The sequence below is a fragment of the Watersipora subatra genome, chromosome 6 (assembly GCF_963576615.1).
Source record: "Watersipora subatra chromosome 6, tzWatSuba1.1, whole genome shotgun sequence".
In the NCBI taxonomy this organism is placed as follows: domain Eukaryota; kingdom Metazoa; phylum Bryozoa; class Gymnolaemata; order Cheilostomatida; family Watersiporidae; genus Watersipora; species Watersipora subatra.
Genome location: NC_088713.1, coordinates 45,059,394 through 45,080,121, shown reverse-complemented (window position 1 = coordinate 45,080,121; position 20,728 = coordinate 45,059,394). Strand labels below are relative to the sequence as shown.

Sequence of the window (20,728 nt, the reverse complement as noted above, 5' to 3'; positions counted from 1 at the left end):
TTACACCAGACTTGAAGATAAAATAGTGAATCTACAACAAACAGTAGCCAGTGCTTCTTTCGAAGTTCATTTTTTAAACTTTGGAAATATGTTGTTGTTATATGGATGTCGTTAATCACAAGGTTTAATCGAAAAAACTAAAATGCATCCTACAAAGGAACAACCGAACTGCCAAGACTGAAAATTCTAACGGTAATTTTCCTGAAAAATGATTGCAAACCTACATCACTTGACAAGCAGTTAAAATGCAGTTGTAACATGCATCTACCTAGATTGTTTTATAATAGGCAAGATAGATAGGTAGTCAGCTGTCTCCAATGTTGTTCTGTTAACCCTTTCACTTCCGTAGACGCATAAATGCATTTTTGTGGGACGACTGCCGTAGACGCATTATTGCGACTTTCCCAGCAATTGTGTAGTTACATAATTTTATTATTCGTTGACAACATAACACACGGTCTTTAATACTTTTATGAATTTGACAGCGCTGTCCGAAAATTTGTCTATAAAATTAGCCTAAAATAACGAAGCAATTTTACACTTTTATTTGCGAGTTTCTAATTTAAAAAGGGACATGTTCTTTTTTGTGTGAGTTCATTAATTACCGCGCGCGAGTCAGAAAACAGGTAATTAGTTATGTTGATGACATTATAGTCAATTCAGATTTTTGTGATTATACAGATAATTAAAGCAGCAGCACTGTCTCTGATAGTGGTGAAAGTAATAATTTTGTAAGAATAAGGAAAATTATGGAGGATCGTTTTAGCTGCGCATTGATCGTAGCTTCACATAGCTTTATCATCGCACAAATTATAGATCCATTGAATTTTTGCCTAGCAATGTTGGTTAAAATGTTGGCAAATTAAAATATGTAACAAAAATGTTCTAGATAGAGATTAAAATTGGAAAAAATATTGTTTACATATCACGAAGCGATATTGGCAATTTTTGGTAAGATGGCTGGCACTTGGCAGATACCCGAATTTGTACATGGTCACCTAAATTACATACCCGAATGTAATGCATTTCATAGCCTACTCCCCAATATATACTGCAGATGTTGAAGCAGAGAAATAAAGCGGGTGTGTTACGTACAAGCAATGCATAACATTAATAAGGAGGTTTATAATATGACCTTGGACAAAGGTCATCAGAGCGGTTGGCATGAGAAGGTAGAGATATTTATCGAGATGATTAGCATAAGTTATCATGTCTTGTAAGTTACCAAAACTTGTACCACGCCAGCTTTGAATACTTTTCCTACAGAGTTTTTTCTCGCTGAGAATTAAATGTTGTTCAAAAAGTTTCAACTGATGTACACTCAGCGTTTTTCCCGAAAACGATAAAACCTGGAAAAGTTTTTTCCTAGAGCTTTTATTTCAAGTTCTTTGAAGTCAACAAAAAATTCTACAGACACCAATGCTTTCCCTAGTGAAAGAGTTCGACTTTTTCAGCTTATTCACTTTTTTGATATTATCATCTATATTTTTAAAACATTACTTTAAATGTAGTTTTAAGCATTCTTCACCTTGAGCATGTGCTGGTTGCTGTGTAGGCTCCAGGAGTTATCATTTCTTTGCAAAAAAATATGCCGTGGGCAGACAACTCTAGTTTCAATCTACTTGAACGAGCACAAAGTTACAGCCAGTTCAGTAACACATCAGCTTTTGTGTTGAACTTTACATGCTCCTTGTTTAAATTTTTTTGTCACACTTGTCGCTTTAGTCGCAGACCTGCTATGGTTACTTGTTACTATGGTTACGAACCTGCTATGATTACTTGTTACTATGGTTACGGATCTGCTATGGTTACTTGTTACTATGGTTACGGATCTGTTACAGGCATAGAATAAGACAAGAAGAGTTAGAGGCAGAAAAGAAGCTGGCCGATTTCAAAAGAGAGGCGGAGTTGGCAAATAAGCGAAGAGAAGAGGTGGAGAAACAGAGTGAGAAGGAGTCATATAAGATGAGTACTGAGGCTACGCAAAGAGTTCTGGAAGCTCAGAAGGAATCAACGAAAGCTTTTACAGAGGTGCAATGTTACTTTTACTTCCTTTGCAGCTTTCTTGATCAGATATATATATATATATATTTTACTATATATATATATATTTTACTATATATATTTTGCTACATAGATCTTTTGCAGAAATCTGTGTTCATGTTTTCTGTGTTTGGTATTTTATATTTTTTTGTGGGTATCGAACTGAGTTGTTAATCTTCACTGATTATTATTTATTGTATGATGTATTCTTTTAAAAAACAACAGAGCTGAAGTTTTAAAACAAAAAGTCAATGACTACTTAGCAAAAATCCAGTTTGTCCTGCAGGGTCAAGGGTATATAACATATGATTTTCTGTTTGCTTGTAGGGCTATTCGAAATTACACAATCATTCAAAAAGTTGTGTTGTTTAATTTTCTATATGCTCGCTGATGAGATTCAGGCTTGACAAACTGTCCTCTCATTTTATCAATCAGTTACATTTTTTTCATCAATTACATCTAGTAATGAACAATTAGTGCTGGTCTGTCACGCCTACTTTTCCTTCTGTAGGCTGCACGAATTTTAGAAGAGAGGAGGGAACGTCTGGCAAACACTGAGGCACATCTTGCCAGTTCGACTCAAACGGTTGTTGACTCCATTCGATTGCAGAATGAGGCTGTTGCTGCCTCTCTTACAACCCTTGTAGACCAGCAACGGCAACAAAATATGGAGATGTTGAGGGTGGCACGACGAGAGCCCCAACTAGTGCAGGTGGTTTAATGTGTTTATTGTTTAGTGTTTTGATTCCTTCTTGTATCTGTTGCTGTGTCACCCCACTCGTATAGCATTTCAAATAAGGTCTTAGGGTCATGATAAATCATGCCTTGCGTTAACGCACTATATGTATATAAAATATATAATGCTAGTTATTGAAAATAGTTGCACTTATCTCTCAGCTACTGGCAGTTTCATGACTTCCTCTGTAAATCTTCAGACTGCTACCTGTAGCAATGCAATTGTATATATGTTATATAATATATATTATATGTATTATATAACATATGTCCAGTTGCAAATCGTATGTAATATATATATAAATATATATATATAGATATAGATATATTATGTTTCACTGGTTGTATATTGACCAATGAGATTGTTTTGTCAAGGTCATTTCTGCTGATAAATGTTTATCATTATCAAACTGCAACAATAGAGTTAACCTATGAACTGTGTTCTTGGTGTTAATACAGTTAACCTATGAAATGTGTTCTTGCTGTTAATAGAGTTAACTTATGAAATGTGTTCTTGGTGTTAATAGAGCTAACCTATGAAATGTATTCTTGCTGTTAATAGAGTTAACCTATGAAATGTGTTCTTGCTGTTAATAGAGCTAACCTATGAAATGTATTCTTGCTGTTAATAGAGTTAACCTATGAAATGTGTTCTTGCTGTTAATAGAGCTAACCTATGAAATGTATTCTTGCTGTTAATAGAGTTAACCTATGAAATGTGTTCTTGCTGTTAATAGAGTTAACCTATGAAATGTGTTCTTGCTGTTAATAGAGTTAACCTATGAAATGTGTTCTTGCTGTTAATAGAGTTAACCTATGAAATGTGTTCTTGCTGTTAATAGAGTTAACCTATGAAATGTGTTCTTGCTGTTAATAGAGTTAACCTATGAAATGTATTCTTGCTGTTAATAGAGTTAACCTATGAAATGTGTTCTTGCTGTTAATAGAGTTAACCTATGAAATGTATTCTTGCTGTTAATAGAGTTAACCTATGAAATGTATTCTTGGTGTTAATAGAGCTAACCTATGAAATGTATTCTTGCTGTTAATAGAGTTAACCTATGAAATGTGTTCTTGCTGTTAATAGAGTTAACCTATGAAATGTATTCTTGCTGTTAATAGAGTTAACCTATGAAATGTGTTCTTGCTGTTAATAGAGCTAACCTATGAAATGTGTTCTTGGTGTTAATACAGTTAACCTATGAAATGTGTTCTTGCTGTTAATAGAGCTAACCTATGAAATGTGTTCTTGCTGTTAATAGAGCTAACCTATGAAATGTATTCTTGCTGTTAATAGAGTTAACCTATGAAATGTATTCTTGCTGTTATTAGAGCTAACCTATGAAATGTGTTCTTGGTGTTAATACAGTTAACCTATGAAATGTGTTCTTGCTGTTAATAGAGCTAACCTATGAAATGTGTTCTTGCTGTTAATAGAGCTAACCTATGAAATGTATTCTTGCTGTTAATAGAGTTAACCTATGAAATGTATTCTTGCTGTTAATAGAGTTAACCTATGAAATGTGTTCTTGCTGTTAATAGAGTTAACCTATTAAATGTATTCTTGCTGTTAATAGAGTTAACCTATGAAATGTGTTCTTGCTATTAATAGAGTTAACCTATGAAATGTGTTTTTGCTGTTAATAGAGTTAACCTATTAAATTCACTTGATCTAAAAGTCTGTTTGGCATAACGTTCAGCTATTGAAAGTACACATTATGACTCACTTTCATCCATCACCAGTTTTACACGCTACGATTTTTTGACCTTCGAAGTTGTAGTTTTGATCGTAGGAATTAGGAGGATGTTTTTACATGATATGCAGAAGTGGTCTCACAACTCCCAATTGTTGGTATATGACGAGTTTACACGCTACGAAGAAATTGTCGCACAACCCCGCGTTTTCTATATCAGTCTGTTGCGCTTTCAGCTATAGCAGTCTGTTGTGCTTTCAGCTATAGCAGTCTGTTGCGCTTTCAGCTATAATAGCAGGACGCATATTCTATATCGTTGCCGCCACTATTAAAATGCATCAAATGTCAATGTTAAAACATGTGGGAAATTTTTCTTTCAAAGCTGGAGTTGATATTTTTTATTTTCAAGATAATATTTTTAAAACACATGCGTTGAAAACAGAACTGCGTAGGGATGCTGTAAGGTCGTCACCAATAAAGGCGATGAAAATCCAACCTCCGATCGCAAAGATTTATGCAGTAATAGGAATATTGATGTTTACATCATACGCAGTACTTCGTTTGTGATACGACGTTTTCAAAAATACCCCCCTTGAATCGGAGGCTGAATTGCTTCGAAGAATTAAATATGCGACGTTTGAAACCATTTACATGCTTCGAAGATGGAAAATATGACAAAAACTCATAGTGTGTAGCACTAGTGTAAGAAAAGAATTCTAAGAAAAGTTTTTGGTTGTGACTATTATTATATCAGTCTAATAATATTATATAATATATTGAATTATATGTAAGTAGACTATGATATTTTAGTAGAAAGTCTCTTAGTCTGCGATTGGTCCAACCAACTTTATTACCATTCACTCAATTTATATAAATTTCCAAGTTTGTCTTGTCTGTCCAGCTATGGCTGGTTATAATCCATCAATGAAAAATCCATATCGCAGAAGATTTGATCTCGGAACCTGCCATTCGCAAGGCCACAAGCTAACCTACTAAGCTACACGGGATGTAATTGATTTAAAGAGCAATATGAGTCATTATCTGGTTTAAAATGCACATAGCAACTTTGCATTACACACAACGTCACTAAAGCTTGCTCTCACTGTAGTTATTAGTAAGTTTAGCTATACGGATACTACCTTACTCAAATTAGTCATTGGCAACTAATATACCTATTCCTGTTTATAAGCTGTTTTTAATACCCGTGCAACGCCGGACATTTGGTTAGTCATTACTATAATAAGAGCCGTGTCTATTTGCTGTCTGACGCCATGCTCAGAGCGTTAGGAAAAATGATTGCCTTGTGGGACTTGAGCTCACATATTCAGATTACTAGCCAAGCGCACTACCACTCAACCAAGCAGCCACCCTCTCAAGTTTTGGAATAATTGTGCTTATAAACATTACATATCATGGTATCAAGAATCCGTTGTCACATTCGTTAAGGGCACAATTCTCTTCAATGAACACATTCATAGATTTTTGTTGTGAAACAATTTTCGTCGACAATTAAAGGAGTCCTTAGAACCGCCGTACTTTTTGTTAGCATTTTATAAGTCTGGTATCTACTCATTTTTTAGAATGGTGAGTTAGGGGAAGGATGGTTGTCACCTCGGCGAATCAGCTCACGTTCTCCTCGAGACCGCAAGTCACCTCGGATGGATAAGCATCGGGAGATGAGCAGATCTCCAAAAGACTTTACCCAGTCATCTAGAGAACTTACGAGGCATTCTAGAGATATCCTTCGATCTTCCAAGGACTCGACAAGATCATCAAGGGATTCAAGTAAGTCTTCGGATGAGCTGAATCTGAGTGCGAGGGAATCAGTCAGATCTCCGAAGGACTCGTCGAGGTCACCCAGGGACTCATCGACATCGCCCAGAGAATCATCCAGGTCTCCAAGAGATTTGGTCAGATCACCGAAAGGTGCGAAATCACCGAGATCGCGAAAACTGCGGTCACCAAAAGATAGACCCTTTCAAGCCATATCTGAGCGGTAAGAGTAACTCTATGATGGATAACTATGGCTAGGGGATTCCTAGCATATTTGGTCTTGTGTTACAAACCTGTAGAGACTCACTGTCATGAATTAGCAAGTGTGATGGAGATAATTGAATGCGTGTGTCGTACGATGCTACAGAAGGACCTTTCAAGTTAAGACCTATGAGTTTATTTGAAATTAGTAGAGCACAAAGCAGGATTAATTGTGAGGTGGCAACTGTAACTGGTACAGTTTTTCTTCAATACTCTGTTTAATAAATGACATTATGCCATCAAAGTCCCTACCGCAATCAGCCAAAGTGCAAGCATTGAAACTTATTCTCCACCTTTAGTTTCGTTCATTCAAAAATAGGAAATTAGCTAGTATCTGTACTCCAGTAACCTACAGGTAGTTTGCACATTGTAATTTTATATAGATACTAGCTGTGCCTCCCGGCGTTTTCCGGGTATTAAAAATCAGCTTATAAACAATGAGAAGTGATGAGATTTGCTTACCACTTGCTGGCATGCAACTCTCCAGCAAGTGGCTGGCCATTGCCAAGTGGCCTGGCACATTGCCAACGGAAAATTTCACTAACCTATTTAGTAAGCTTGAAATGCCGGTAGGCAATGACAGTGTGTCAGCATTGTTGCCTAGCTAGACCATTCTAATAATAGTTATAGTCGGAATGCAGACAGACATACGAAATACAGACATAAAACATACATTGAGAATTATATATATATATATTTAGATATATACATGTAGATTGAATGTGAGAAATATTAGAATTTGTCAAATTGAAGCATGTAAGTCCCTAAGATTAAAAATTGGGTGTACAAGCATTTTGATGTTCATTGTAATTCACAGACCATTTACCCGAGCAAAATCAGCGAAAAAATCAAACATCAGAAAAATTGTTTAAATCAAAACGTCTGATTTTTCGGGTCTTTCGTGGAAAAAATCAAGATTTTTTCCAATCTTGGTCGTAGCTTGTTTTAGTTCTCACTTTGAAAGTCAATAGCATTATATATTCTATTACATTATATTTTACTAGAACATTGCATAGATTTTCAAGAAATAATCTCATTTGGTCTTGTTTTCTTAAAGATAAACTCAAGCAAAATTTTTGTAGATTTTATCAGAAAGTATTAATATTCTCCTATCATTTGCAATTGTTTCTGATGTTTGAGTTGATCTGACTGCCAGGATGTTTTAGTATTAACAGTAAATTAAAACTTGGTTGCCGCTAAAACGCTCAAATCAAGCAAAAGTGCGATTATTATCTAGTTCCAAAAGGACTGACAGAATAGAAACACGTAACACTGTAATTTGAATGCAATAGCTGGTATGATCTATAGCAATGATACCAATATTTTGCACACATTTTTCTTCTGAGCGTTTCAGCTGAGATTAACTTTTGTGGGTTTCAATCTTGAAACATCTTGGCTATCAGATCACCTCAAACATCAAAAACAATCGCAAATGATAGAAATCACCGATAAACTCTGATAAACTCTACTAAAATTCTTGCGAGTTCATCTTCATTGTCTGTTCTAAGTGACCAATCATTGATAGGTCTGATGTAAGCAGAGCATCGTCTCGAGGCAGCGATGAGACAATACAGACCGCCTCTGTCAGCTACAGTAATGATTTTGGCTCTGACAAATCGTCCTATTCAGAGTCTCCCTCTCAGAGAGACTCACCACCGATTGTCGCTTCTCATTCCTCTGTTTCAAGTGGTGTCGCTCGAAGAGTCCTTGAATCTACCGATAGCTCTATTCCCACCGGTAAGTCGGTTTATTCTCTCTGTGAAGTTTTTGTTACTACAAATTTAGGTATTCCTTTTTAATGGCCTTGGTAAATCATCAACTAAATTATTTTTTTCGTTACATGCCCGAAAAAAGTCTGGTTTTCTTACTATAAACAGTTTACAGTCATACAATTACCATAAACGGGTAGCTCAGTTTTTCATGTGGAATAGTTTTATCACAATATGCAGTTGAGTGGATGGATTCTTGAAACAGATTAGCTTGATTCTTAAATTTCTGTAGCTTTATGCATAAACTATTCCTTCAAGGCATGACGTTATTTGCCTGTGAACGTGTGAAATATATGGAAAATGAGAGTTATCTGCCTACAACATGGAGTGGACAACTTCATTTAAATTCATATTTGGTGCATATTCATACATTTGTAGACTTTCTAGATGAGTGATCTTTGTAGATATAGACTCAGCACCCAGTCCCATAAAGAGTAGCTCTCACACTGATTCTGTTGCCGACACTCATTCTCGGGCGCTAAATTCCAAGTCTTCAGACAAAAATCTGTCCACTCAGGGATCAGGTACACGACCGGCTAGTTTAGTATCCACTCAAGCCAGCAACAGCTCCCAAAGGGGGGACAATAAACGAAGGTATTCATTTTTTCCATTTGCTAATTTATGGATATCGGTGCTTTTCTCTAGCTAAATTTTGTTTGATGGCTATGTGATTGTTACTCTCAAAAACCTGTTTTCACCTGTCAGCAGATACTCAGAATCTTCTCAAAGTGCATCACCCAGTTCCCCGACATCAGTGGATAGTTCTTTACACAAGGTTGTGCTTGGAGCTGTCAAGGAAGTTTTTAAGGTTAGTAGAGGTAGTTGCAGGGGTATGTAGTTGTGTTAAAATGGTCATTTGTCTACTCATTTTGAGAGAAAAGATAACTCCACAAAATTGAGTCTGTTCAGTTGTATTTTCACGTTTGAACCATGAAAGTTGCTTATAGGAATTTGTTGTTGTGCCACGGTGTGTAGAACATTTGCTTACCCTGACTTGTTTGCTTTTGTTGTGTAGTGAATGTCTTGCCATACTTACCAGATTCAAGGAACATTGGTGAATTATTTTAAATAGTCATTTGCTGGTTACGCAATAACGACCAGTTGCATTCATTCATTGCACGGCTGGTAGTATGTTAAATTTGTCACTTATTTTACAGCGGTTATTTAAAGTTTTTCTTCAGTTTAATACAGCGATCGTGAATGGTACTAACAAAATTGATATTGATATTAGAAAATTGTTTATAAGGTTAGTATTGAAATTAGATGGCAATGATAAATTACACCCTCGTTGTCATACCGTGGTGTGTGAAATAAACTAGACCCATTTGTTGGAAAACTAAAGTTCTCATTTACAACATCGCTACTCATTGTGAATTTAGTCAATAACCATAAATTATATATTAAATTAATCATCATTTTGAAACATGCAATCAAACAGTTGTAAAATTATGTTTTGAATGATTATATCGGCTAAATTCAGAACATTTAATTTCTTTAATGGTTGATGATAATCTGAATAGATATGATTGCATGCGTTTTTATTTGTTTTATACGTGTATAGGACCTGCAATAAGCAAATAAAAATGTATGATGCGTGCGATCATATCTGTACAGATTTATAGCTATTGACTATTTGTGACCCGGGCAGTCAGAATGTACAATCGTGCTAAAACATTTTTGAGTTATTTAAAGATTTAAAATCAGCAAATTCTGAGGATTTTAATGCATTTAAAAAATTTTAAATCAGATAATATATGGCCAGGTTATGCAAGATTCAGTAGAGAAGGTTTCGCGATGAACTATAACTGTTGTTTTGAGTTTAAGCAGAATAAAGTTGGCGATTCATGAATCGTGAGTCATGGTATTTGTTTACAAATCAAAATGTCATAGCAACCGACCTTTTAATCTCAACCTATATTGATGCAACCTGGTATTCTAAATTATTATTCATTGTGAAAATTAATTTAATATATAATTAGAGCTATTGACTATATTCACGATGAGTAATAGGGTTATAAATGAGAATTTTAGTTTTCCAACAAATTGGTCCAGTTTATTTCACACACCACTGTAGAGCCTTTTGTCAAAGCAGATATATTGCTAAATTAGTGCGTAGAGCCGTAGTATTCTTACTGCTCTGTCACTTGAAGTTACAGCCATTAGAATTTCCAAGCTGTTATTTCATGACCTCTATCGCAACTGAATTATTGTGTTATTTCACAATAATCCGGTTTCAGTAGAGGTCAAGTACATATTTCATATAGTGTAATACATATGTAGGTTGTCTTACATATATTCTTGGCTTTCATAATATTGTTTGCAAGACCAACAGTTGTTATGTTGTTGCAAAGGCGTTTTTAACACCTTTGCAACAACACGGCATGTATTGTGGATGTATATACTGTACTTAACATGCATTCGAGGTATTGTTTTTATTGCATTAAGTCATGATTTCCACATGATAATAAGATGCAGGTTACGGCAAGATGAACCTGCATCAGCCTTATGATGTCGAAACAAGCCGAGTCACACTTGTAATATTGCTGATATCTGAAGTTGTCTTTTTTCATTGAAAATGCTCGCTAACACGTTTGCGAAATGTTAGCTCACATGCTTGATATATGCAATGCATAGACTATGCTGATTGGTCAAGGGTATTTTGCAGCAGCCTAATCACCATGTTGTTGCGTCATGTAAAGCCATTAGTTGTCGGCAATCTTGAATTGTGTCTATTTGGGATCTTGATATTCTCAGCATACGTAGCTTCATATTGTTTTATTTTCCAAGTAAATGATGTTGTGGTATGATTGGTTTAGATTTTTTGGGGCTGCCCAATCAAAAACCTTTTTATATTACATTCAAAAGTTAGATATTTTAAAAACGCAGATAATTTGTGGTATTTAAGTTTGAAGCAGGAAAAATCTTGTTTTTTATTTACTACGCATGTGTGTATTAAAGTCTAAAATTTATATAAAAAATTAATCGCTTTTTAATGGTAAATAAAGTAGTCGAATATATTTATTCAAATATAATGGCATAGTCAAATCATTTTATGGAACATCAGTTTAGTTTTCAGAATTATCTCCTCGCTCCATACACACAAAGTGCTGTTGTTACAGGATGCAGCACCTGCCCAGCTTCAGTCAGAGCAGTTCATTGACAAGCTAAAGTCTGTGTTATATACACTAAAGGAAGGGGGCGTGACACCAACTGCCCTTAGTACACCTCGGTTAGTTTATTGTCAATCCTTTGCTATTTTATAACAGATAAAATTTAGCGGTGACAGAATAGCGGATGTGAGGCTGGGTACTTCTCTGAAATAAGCAAATAAAAGTGTATTCCAACTAGAAATGATGTTTTTGGCTATTTTTAACAATTGATGCCATTATAATGAGACAATGAAAAAGTATTTAGAGCATTTGTCACTTTGTGCTAAAATACAACTTAGAAATTGAATTGATTTAAATGTTTTAAATTTTAAACTGAATTGTTGAAAATGCGCTTTGGCTGCGATTTTGGAGTTGCTTTTCTCTGTGACTGATTATTTAGTGTCTCTGATTATATGAGTTTGTCAATCTCAATTTAACCATTTTTGATGCATTTTGCTTGTAAGCATCTAAGATGGTTGCAGTTCTCTAACAAGTTGTTTTGTTGCTCCAAGCACAATGATTTACAAGTGCTTACCACCTGGCAACAGCCAAGCTCTGGTCTACCTACAGCATATATCCTTGTTTACCTACAGCAAGCAGTCCCCAATGAGCTCTCCGACTAAACCTACCATGGTCGCTCCACTCAGTCCTAGAATTGACAAACGCCTTAGTATGAGACGCCCTGGCAGTCATAGATCTTCTCACTTTGCTGTCGACAGCGAGAGTGACGAGTCTCAGAGTTTCCAGGGTGAGTACCAACGACAGCGTATGAGTCACAGTTGTTATGGATGTTTATGTGGGATGTTTCAATGACAACTATGGGAATTTCACTCTCGCTTTCTTAAACTTAACTTCAAGCATGAAGCATTAGCACCTGGTTTGAAGTGAATGAATCAATTCTCTGCAAACTTATCGGGATATTTTCACTGCTTAATACATACAAAGCTTTATACATACATGTATATACACATGTATATGTACATGTATATACACATGTGTATAATTGTGTAATAACTGAGAATAAATGTATGATACATTTATTTGCTGCATAAGAATTCGATTTGGCAAAATTGGTCGCATGAAATATTTTCATGCAATGTCATGCTGTCATACACCATAAACACTCTTATCTTTAGTAAACAAGGAAGTGCTATCGTGATTATTTGATGGATCATTGACAAAGCATTTATAATTCTTGATTCTGTTCGATTCTATTAGAAAATGTTGATAGATGAGAACAATTTATTAGATTTGGTTCCCATATTTATATCGATGTGTTGTTGTGAGAATAATAAGAAATTAAAATTTGTATTTTCACCTGGACATGATAATTACAAAACTCACAGACAAGAAGTTTCTGATCATTTCTCTTTGACCGAGTTTGAGCGGCCATTGTTAAAAAGTTAATAAATATAAAAATAATTGTTAAAAAAATTTTAAAAACCGCTTTCGGCAACTCTTTCAAATATGAATATTCAACGATGTTACTTAGTAAGGCATGTTGTCTATGGTCACGGCTACAGATGACCTTTGGAACCTTTGTCAAAGCGTTTAGATGCCGCTGTATGCACAAGGAAATTGTTGGCCAGTTTTTAGCTAAATATCTAATGATTGTTTCTTGTGATTGTCTCCTTAACCTTTGACCTCATTCAGCCCAGGAGCGTAAAGCTTCGAATCAGGAGCAGAAGGACAAGAAGGGTAAGGGGTGATTCCGGGAGTGTAGACATTCTCTCACAAAGTGTGCCCGTGAATTTGTTTGGGTGTTACGAAGTATGCGGTACCTAGGGTATCCAAGTGATTACAGGGTGGAGTTGTCTCCTTTCTTTCAAATATTGGTTTTCCACATTTGAATGTTTTTAAACTAATTGGAAATTCCGTTATACTTTTTTTCAAATTTTTTGCTTGGTTTGAAGTAATTACAGGCAGGAGTTGTCTCCTTTCTTTCAAATATTGGTTTTCCACATTTGAATGTTTTTAAACTAATTGCAAATTCCGTTATACATTTTTCAAAGTTTTTGCTTGGTTTGAAGTAATTACAGGCAGGAGTTGTCTCCTTTCTTTCAAAAATTGGTTTTCCACATTTGGATGTTCTTAAACTAGTTGGAAATACTAAGATACTGTTTTTCAAGTTCTCTGCACAATTCATGTGGCCAATCTATTACATTCCCACTACCTTTACTGTTTTGGTACCGTCAACGGCTATTAAGCCTATTTTGTCTACCAAAAAGCAGTTGATTTACATTTTGAGATTATTGCAGTTGTCTTCTTCTGAGGGTATTTGTTTGATTGTTATTAGGAATACGGTACCAAGTATGGGGTTAAGCTGTCAATTTATTTAAATATTAGTTTTTGATTTTAGATGGCCTAGAAATGTTCCAACACCTGTTTTTAAATTTAACTGACCGATACGCTGCATTTAAATTTTTTCCGTAATATTGCCACTGTTTTAGTGTTGTTAACGATAATCAATGATTTTTATTGAGAAGTCATTCTAATGTATGGCTTTCTATTATTGATGATATCATATTTCTTCGGCGGTTGCTTCTTCTTCTGGCAAGACCTTCTTCAGTCGTAAATTAACATTTTGAGGTTATTAGAATTGTCTTCTTCCGTAGGTATTCTCTGTTATAGATGTGTGCCTTGAGCTAACAGTGTGATGAACGTTTGCTGTCTTGTTTGTTGCACGCAGTATGGATGCCTGTTAGCCTTCTGGTATTCCTTGGCTAGACGTATTGGATTTGAAGTGTTTGCAATTTTGATTAGAAGCAAATTCCTCTATCATTATTATTCTTTTAATAATTGATCAATTATTAAAAGAATATTGATCAATAATTATCATTTACCAATAAAAATGTTCAACATTTTATTCTTTGACCCAGAGTTGGAGATGCTACACGCTATTATTTTACTTATTTTAAGAACTAAAATATATTTTTAATTTTCAAGTGGATAAAATAATATTTTATTTAATTATATTAAGACAATATTTTTCATTTATTTTTATTAACTGGAATATATTTTTTGTTTTCAATTTTATATGAACTGAAATATATCTTTAATTTTTAATAGATAAAATAATATTTTAATTAATTATACTAAGATAATATTTTTCATTTATTTTTATTAACTAGAATATATTTTTTTAATTTTCAATTTTTTTATGAATTGAAATATATTTTTAATCTTTTTTGAGATCAGATAGAGTAATGTTAACCTTTGGCTAAATCTTTAACTCCATTTCACCTTTGTAGCTTTGCTAATTCGTCTTTTAAATTTCAAGATTGCATATTTGAAGAATCAAGGCTATTATGGAGTAGAGTTGTACTCGAGCCCGATTAGCTGAAATAATCACATTTAGTGACACAAAGATCGTTTGCTAGTAATAAAGTGTCAATCAGTAGCAAGAGTTCGGGAAGACTGCGTAGGGGCATCTAATATGGATTTAATATTACAATATTAATCATATTAAATTAAAATTAACTGTTATAATAACCATAGTAGTCCTTATAAAAGTTTTTACAGTGTAATATTTTATTAATCGACAATACTGCCGAAACTTTCGCGATTAACAATTAACTTGATTGATTAATTTTCGCATCAGTGCTTCCCACGAAAAGTTAGAATCCGAGAGAAAAAAAATAATAAACTACAATAATGTCACCTTTCCATTAATCATTAACATTTCCCTCTTATTTTAAGTTCATTAGATGATTGTGTGGGTCAAGGTCGTTTAAGAGGTATGATGAAGGAAGTTACAAGCAATTTGCACTTTTACACTTCACAAAATGTCACATAGTAATTAATAGTGAACTGCGACAACTTCTACCATACCGATGCTTGCGGAAGGTTCGTGACTGGACCAGTGTCTGAGAGAGATTTAAGGAATTTTGTTTTTTATTTGTGTACTTTATTATTAAATGAAGAATTTTTACTTTGCAAAGATCTGAAGTTGCCAAAGTTAAACAGAGAAATAACAAAAGATGGCTGCGGGGGATCTCAATGGGCCAGAGTATGAAAGAGATTTATTTTAATGTTTTTTATTTTTTAATTTATTTTTATTTTCTTTAATTTTTCATGAATAATTTTTACCCCACGAGGAACTGAAGCCGCAAAAACCGAACCGCGAGAGATTACTGTATTACTTTCAGCATTTGAAATGAAACTCAAAACCAATTTAAACTAGCATTGTATTAAATTTGAAAGCATTTAATTTTTAGGTATTCGTTTTTTTAAAAGTCCCAAACATCATTCTAATAGTTCATTTCATCAATCGTATCACATGATTGCTGATCAAGTTATAATCCGCGAACAGAGACGGCGTCTGACACGGACCAGGAATGTCAACTCTCGGCGCTGAGGCACCATTTGGAAGAGACGAAAAGGAGGCACGCGATTATGAAGAAGGCGAGGCAGCACGAGTTTCAGAGGAAGCAGAATGCCTACAAAAAACAGATTGAGGTACGGGAGATTGCGTCACACGTTTGTTGGAGATATAATAGAGGTGCCTTTGTTAGTGTAGAAGTCATTCCGGAGTGAGTAGACAATTTCTAAAAGAAGGTACTTTCTAGCTCTGAAAAGAACTCTTTTATTAGTGAATAGTAGTTCCATAATGTACATTTAAGAATGTTTGATTGACAGAGGATATATATGTTTATATGTCATTTTTCCTTTGCGAAACTATTACCTCGATCAAAAAATTAACTACCACATGTACATGTGTATAAATGCATTATATATAATGTATGTGTATATGTAGCATATGTTGATATAAGCAGTATATATAATGTATATATAGAAACAGTATAAATACAAACAGTATATATAAACAGTATATATATATATAAATAGTATATATAAACAGTGTATGTATATAATGTATATAGAAACAGTATACATAAACAGTATATGTATATAATGTATATGTATATAATGTATATAGGGTACAGTTTATTTTTTGATTTAGGTAATTTCATTGTCAGAAGACAATCCTTAGAAAGTCTTGTTTACTATTAGGAAGTTGTTTTTATATTGAAAAAATAGTTTTAGTATGAGAGAGTTACATTTTTTGAGAAATGTCTTTTAGTGAGAAACTGTATCATGAAATGAAGTAAGTCTTCAAATTGAGTTATTCCACTCACCATTGAAGCAAATTATACAGCAAACAATATTCTTGACAACAGGTCCTTTGTCGGCATGCAAAGGAAACTGAGGGAATGCTAAATTGCTAACTGGTTTTTCTTCAGATTTTTCAAATGGTAAATTAGTAAATATATCGGCATAGACTCAATAGTATTTTTATTTTTAACAGTTTTTATACCTAAATTACGGAAAACCAGAATAAGTTAACACTACTAGATCTGGAGAGAACATGATCTCTGAGTAGGTGCTTTTTGGTTGATGTGAAAGTAAAATATCCATTGACATATGGAAAACAATTTTTTTAGTTAATCAATTTATTGTTATTTTAGTAAACATCCAAGTAATGCCCGCGGGCGTAATGGATCACCCTGTATGTATTTAGAGTTTTATATAAACAAAAACTTTATTGCTAAAGATATAGCGTTGGGTATAGTCAACTCGATCTCTTGCAGTACTATGAGGAGGACATGGAAAGGATGAAGAGAGAGATGGATGACTTGGCGGCCTTACATATGGCAAGCAACAATGCCTCAGCCAACAGTCAGAACATCAGACCACAGGTTTGTAATCTTTGCTCTGTGATTTGCGCCGAGTCCTTGTACAAACTAAAAATCCTAGTGCCAGTCCTTGTGAACTATGAACCCTAGCGCCATCGCTGCCATGGTTATAATTGATTATAGGAGATGGACAATGCCAATTCTTCGCACTTCATTAAAAGGTTACTGAACAGGCAGCTTTATTTTAATCTGAAGGTATTTTCTCATTGAATTATTGTTAATTGTTCAGCCTGCTTGTCTCCTGTCATTATTTGTGACATGGGAATATTGTCAACTGTCACTTTTTCTCATGAGTGACACGAAAACCTTGTCACCTGTCGTGTATTCTCACTTGAAACATCTGAACATTGTTACCTTTGATCACTCGTAACATGGAAATGTTGTCACTGTTTCCTGTCATCATTTGTGACGTGGGAACATTTTCTCCTGTCACCTTTTCTCATCAATGACAAAAACATTGTGACTTGTCATGTTTTCTCACAAGTGAAACTCAAATGTTGTCACTTTTCATCACTCGAAACATGGAAACATTGTCACCTGTCCCCTTTTATTATCTGTCACCTTTAATGACCATTGTCATGGAAATATTGTCAGCTGTCACTTTCATCACCAGTGACATGGGAACATCGTTATCAATCATCATTCTTTGGGGTATTGTCACCTGTCACCTCTCTTCATCAGTGACATGGAGTATTGTTGCCTGTCACCTCTCATCATCGGTGGAATGGAGTGGTGTCACCTGTCACCTCTCATCATCAGTGACATGGAATATTGTCTGTCACCTGTCACTTCTCATCATCAATAACAGTAAACTTTGCCATCCTTCAGAGGTTTGTAAGTAAAATCTTATTGTAGATAAAACAGCCACGAGCTCCTTCTAGCTCGGGTTCTGATACTGGTAAACAGAGACATTCAAGCGGAGCGAGTGATGCAGACTTGTCCACACTTCAACCCAGTGTAATACAGAAACCGTTAGTTGGAAAATTGCTTGGTCAGGTAAGAGACATTGAATACCGTTAGTCCAAAGCGCATGAGACATTAACCTTTTCACTATGAAATTTTTTTGCTCATTTTAACGTAATCAATTAGTGTGGGAAAATCTTTGCTGATATACACTCAGTGTTTTTGATGTAAAAGCTAGTTTCTGTCATAGATCTTTAATCTAAAGTTTCTTTTTGAGTCGACATAAAATTCTGCACAAGAATCAATGTATTTGAAAAATGAGAGCCATGTTCAAAAATTTTTTTAGTTAAGTGAAATCGGATGCGAAAGAAAGACGCTGTTGTTTTCGCTGTTTGACCAAAATACACTCTCATTCTCTAACATAAAAGTATGGTTATCAGAAATATCTGAGGCCCATTGGTGAAGAATTTCACTAGCAGAAATAGGTCTAAGTCAATGTTTACAACTTATCTTTTCATTCATTGTAAACCAAAAAAAATACAATTTTGAAATCTTGTTATTATGATGTGAATTTTTAGTGAAAAGAAAATTAACTGGTTCGTTTTTTTGCAAAATGATAACCCAATATCATATTTTTATTGTGGCAAAATTTTGGATCGATTTTTAACTCCGTGATTCGTGATCAATGTTTTTGTACAGGTACTAAGGTGAAAAGTTATAAAGGTTTTCCACAGTGAAAGAGTTAATAATAGTCAGAAGTGAATAGGTGTTATGTGATGAATGTATTGTTGGTAAAGTAGAGTGGAAGTTGTGTTCAGAATTAATGGTCGAGCAGTCTAGGGACTTAGGGACAGATTGATTATAATTGGTAAAAAGTGACCCGCACCAAGCTCGCAACAATTTGATATTTTGTAAACCATGCTTTAGCAGGATTATTGCTCGGTAAAAAAATTTTCGCGTTACTTGAGAAAGTGAAACTAATTATATCAAATTTCAAAGAGAAACTTTGAGTCTTTGACTAATAAATGTGCTGGTTTTTGTAATGAAAGTATTTTAAGTGATGCATTTTATCTGTATTTCTGAAGTGATTCTATTTTGTTAAACTTGACGCTCGTTTTCCTCCTTTTAATATGTTGCATTCTCCTGTTTAAGGCTTCACAACGATGCTAATATTGTTTTTTCCTCACATTTTTATTTTCAATTGATATAGGGCATTATTCTCATGTCCTACATTTGAAACAGTTTAAAAATCCGTAATTTTTCATCACTGTAAATAAATTTAAATAAAATTTTAATTATTTAATTTATTTGTTTTATTTTATTTGTATAAAATTTTAAAAGAATAAAGTTTATTTTATGAAAAATTTATTTACACAATTGAATTTATCATGAAATATTTTAATTTTAAATAAAACAAATCTGATTCAATTGGGTAAGGGAGAACTAGTTTACTAATAAAAATATAATCAATGATAATATAATATCAATAATAATCAATATAATCAATAAAATATAATTGGTGAGTTATTTAGTTTGCCATGTCATAGCTACACGCTGTCCTCCTTGAGTCTGTTCTCCTTGAGACCAATAAGATTCATCAACAATGCCAAGCTTGTAACACGCAAGTAAGAGTATTCTAGTAGTCATCTAATGCTGACCACTATTGCTGACCTTTGTCGCTGACCTCCATCAGGTATCAGCTGATCAGTTTGGCATTAAGCTTATACATAGTTTATCTTTAAGCAATTTGTGGCAGCTTCCTGCCAATTTTCCAGAAACAAATATAGTGATGGTTGGTGTTCATTTAAGGTCTTATTCTCTCCTATAAAATCATTCTGTATCTCCCGATGAATTTACCAGTTTTTGTAGTTGTTTTCTAATGATATAAATAGACCCCCAAGTTTAAAAGTCCCATCTTCTCAACATTTTTGTATGATGGTATGTCACTTGGTATTGAAATAACTTTGTTTGTAGTTGAGCTCTGGAAGAGTCAGCAGTGAGAGGCGAAGGAGTGATAGCGGCCAGAGCGCTGACTCGGAGATTGATCAGCAGCGAGAGGTCTGTGACTAGCCAATACCTTATACCACATGGTTCGAATTTAGCTTAGTCGGTAAACTTTGGTATAAGTCCATGTTTTTTTGTAGAAGACGCCCGAATATGGAGAGGACTTTGATACTGACTCTAGGTCTAAGGTGCTTTCTAAACCATCTTCAAATAGCTTACAGGGACCTGAGGTTAGTGTTTTCAGTTATATATATAAGGATAGACTCTTTAACTGTCGTGTTCATATGGTTTTTCGATTATCGACCTGTTATGGGTTTGTGCACAAGGTTTATTGTCGAAAGATGTTAGGACAACAGACTTGCATGTCTGAGTACTCTATCCAATTCAGCATAGACTTAAGGCCCATGATCACTATCGCTCATATTAATGTTTAGCTGTGCGATGGACTGCAACGATTAGCTATTTTTACGTCATCACTAACGATAAGGTGGACACACTATGAGCGATTAGCTGGAGGTGATCGCAAACCAACAACCAATTAGAAATTACGAAATTGCATTGGTGATATCGCGGGTACGATACGTTCAACAAACAGCCAATCAAGATGCCAACAGTTGCAATCATCGATGTCAAAGTTCAACATGTTAAAAGTCCATTTCATCGTTGCTAGCAAAGATTCCGTTGGCCGCTCATCACAATAT

The 20,728-nt window shown here is 34.5% G+C and overlaps 1 protein-coding gene across 1 annotated transcript in view; it reads left to right on the top strand.

The window, feature by feature from the left end:
* LOC137398303 (centrosome-associated protein 350-like) overlaps window positions 1–20,728 on the top strand; it is an 87,836-nt gene that overhangs the window by 40,205 nt on the left and 26,903 nt on the right. Inside the window, exons 19-31 of the mRNA XM_068084411.1 lie at window positions 1,842–2,031; window positions 2,555–2,755; window positions 6,053–6,468; window positions 8,032–8,243; window positions 8,680–8,869; window positions 8,984–9,083; window positions 11,395–11,504; window positions 12,018–12,172; window positions 15,737–15,882; window positions 17,016–17,123; window positions 17,976–18,116; window positions 19,998–20,081; window positions 20,168–20,257. Of these exons, the coding sequence (XP_067940512.1) occupies window positions 1,842–2,031; window positions 2,555–2,755; window positions 6,053–6,468; window positions 8,032–8,243; window positions 8,680–8,869; window positions 8,984–9,083; window positions 11,395–11,504; window positions 12,018–12,172; window positions 15,737–15,882; window positions 17,016–17,123; window positions 17,976–18,116; window positions 19,998–20,081; window positions 20,168–20,257 (2,143 nt within the window). The remainder of the gene's footprint in view (window positions 1–1,841; window positions 2,032–2,554; window positions 2,756–6,052; window positions 6,469–8,031; window positions 8,244–8,679; window positions 8,870–8,983; window positions 9,084–11,394; window positions 11,505–12,017; window positions 12,173–15,736; window positions 15,883–17,015; window positions 17,124–17,975; window positions 18,117–19,997; window positions 20,082–20,167; window positions 20,258–20,728) is intronic.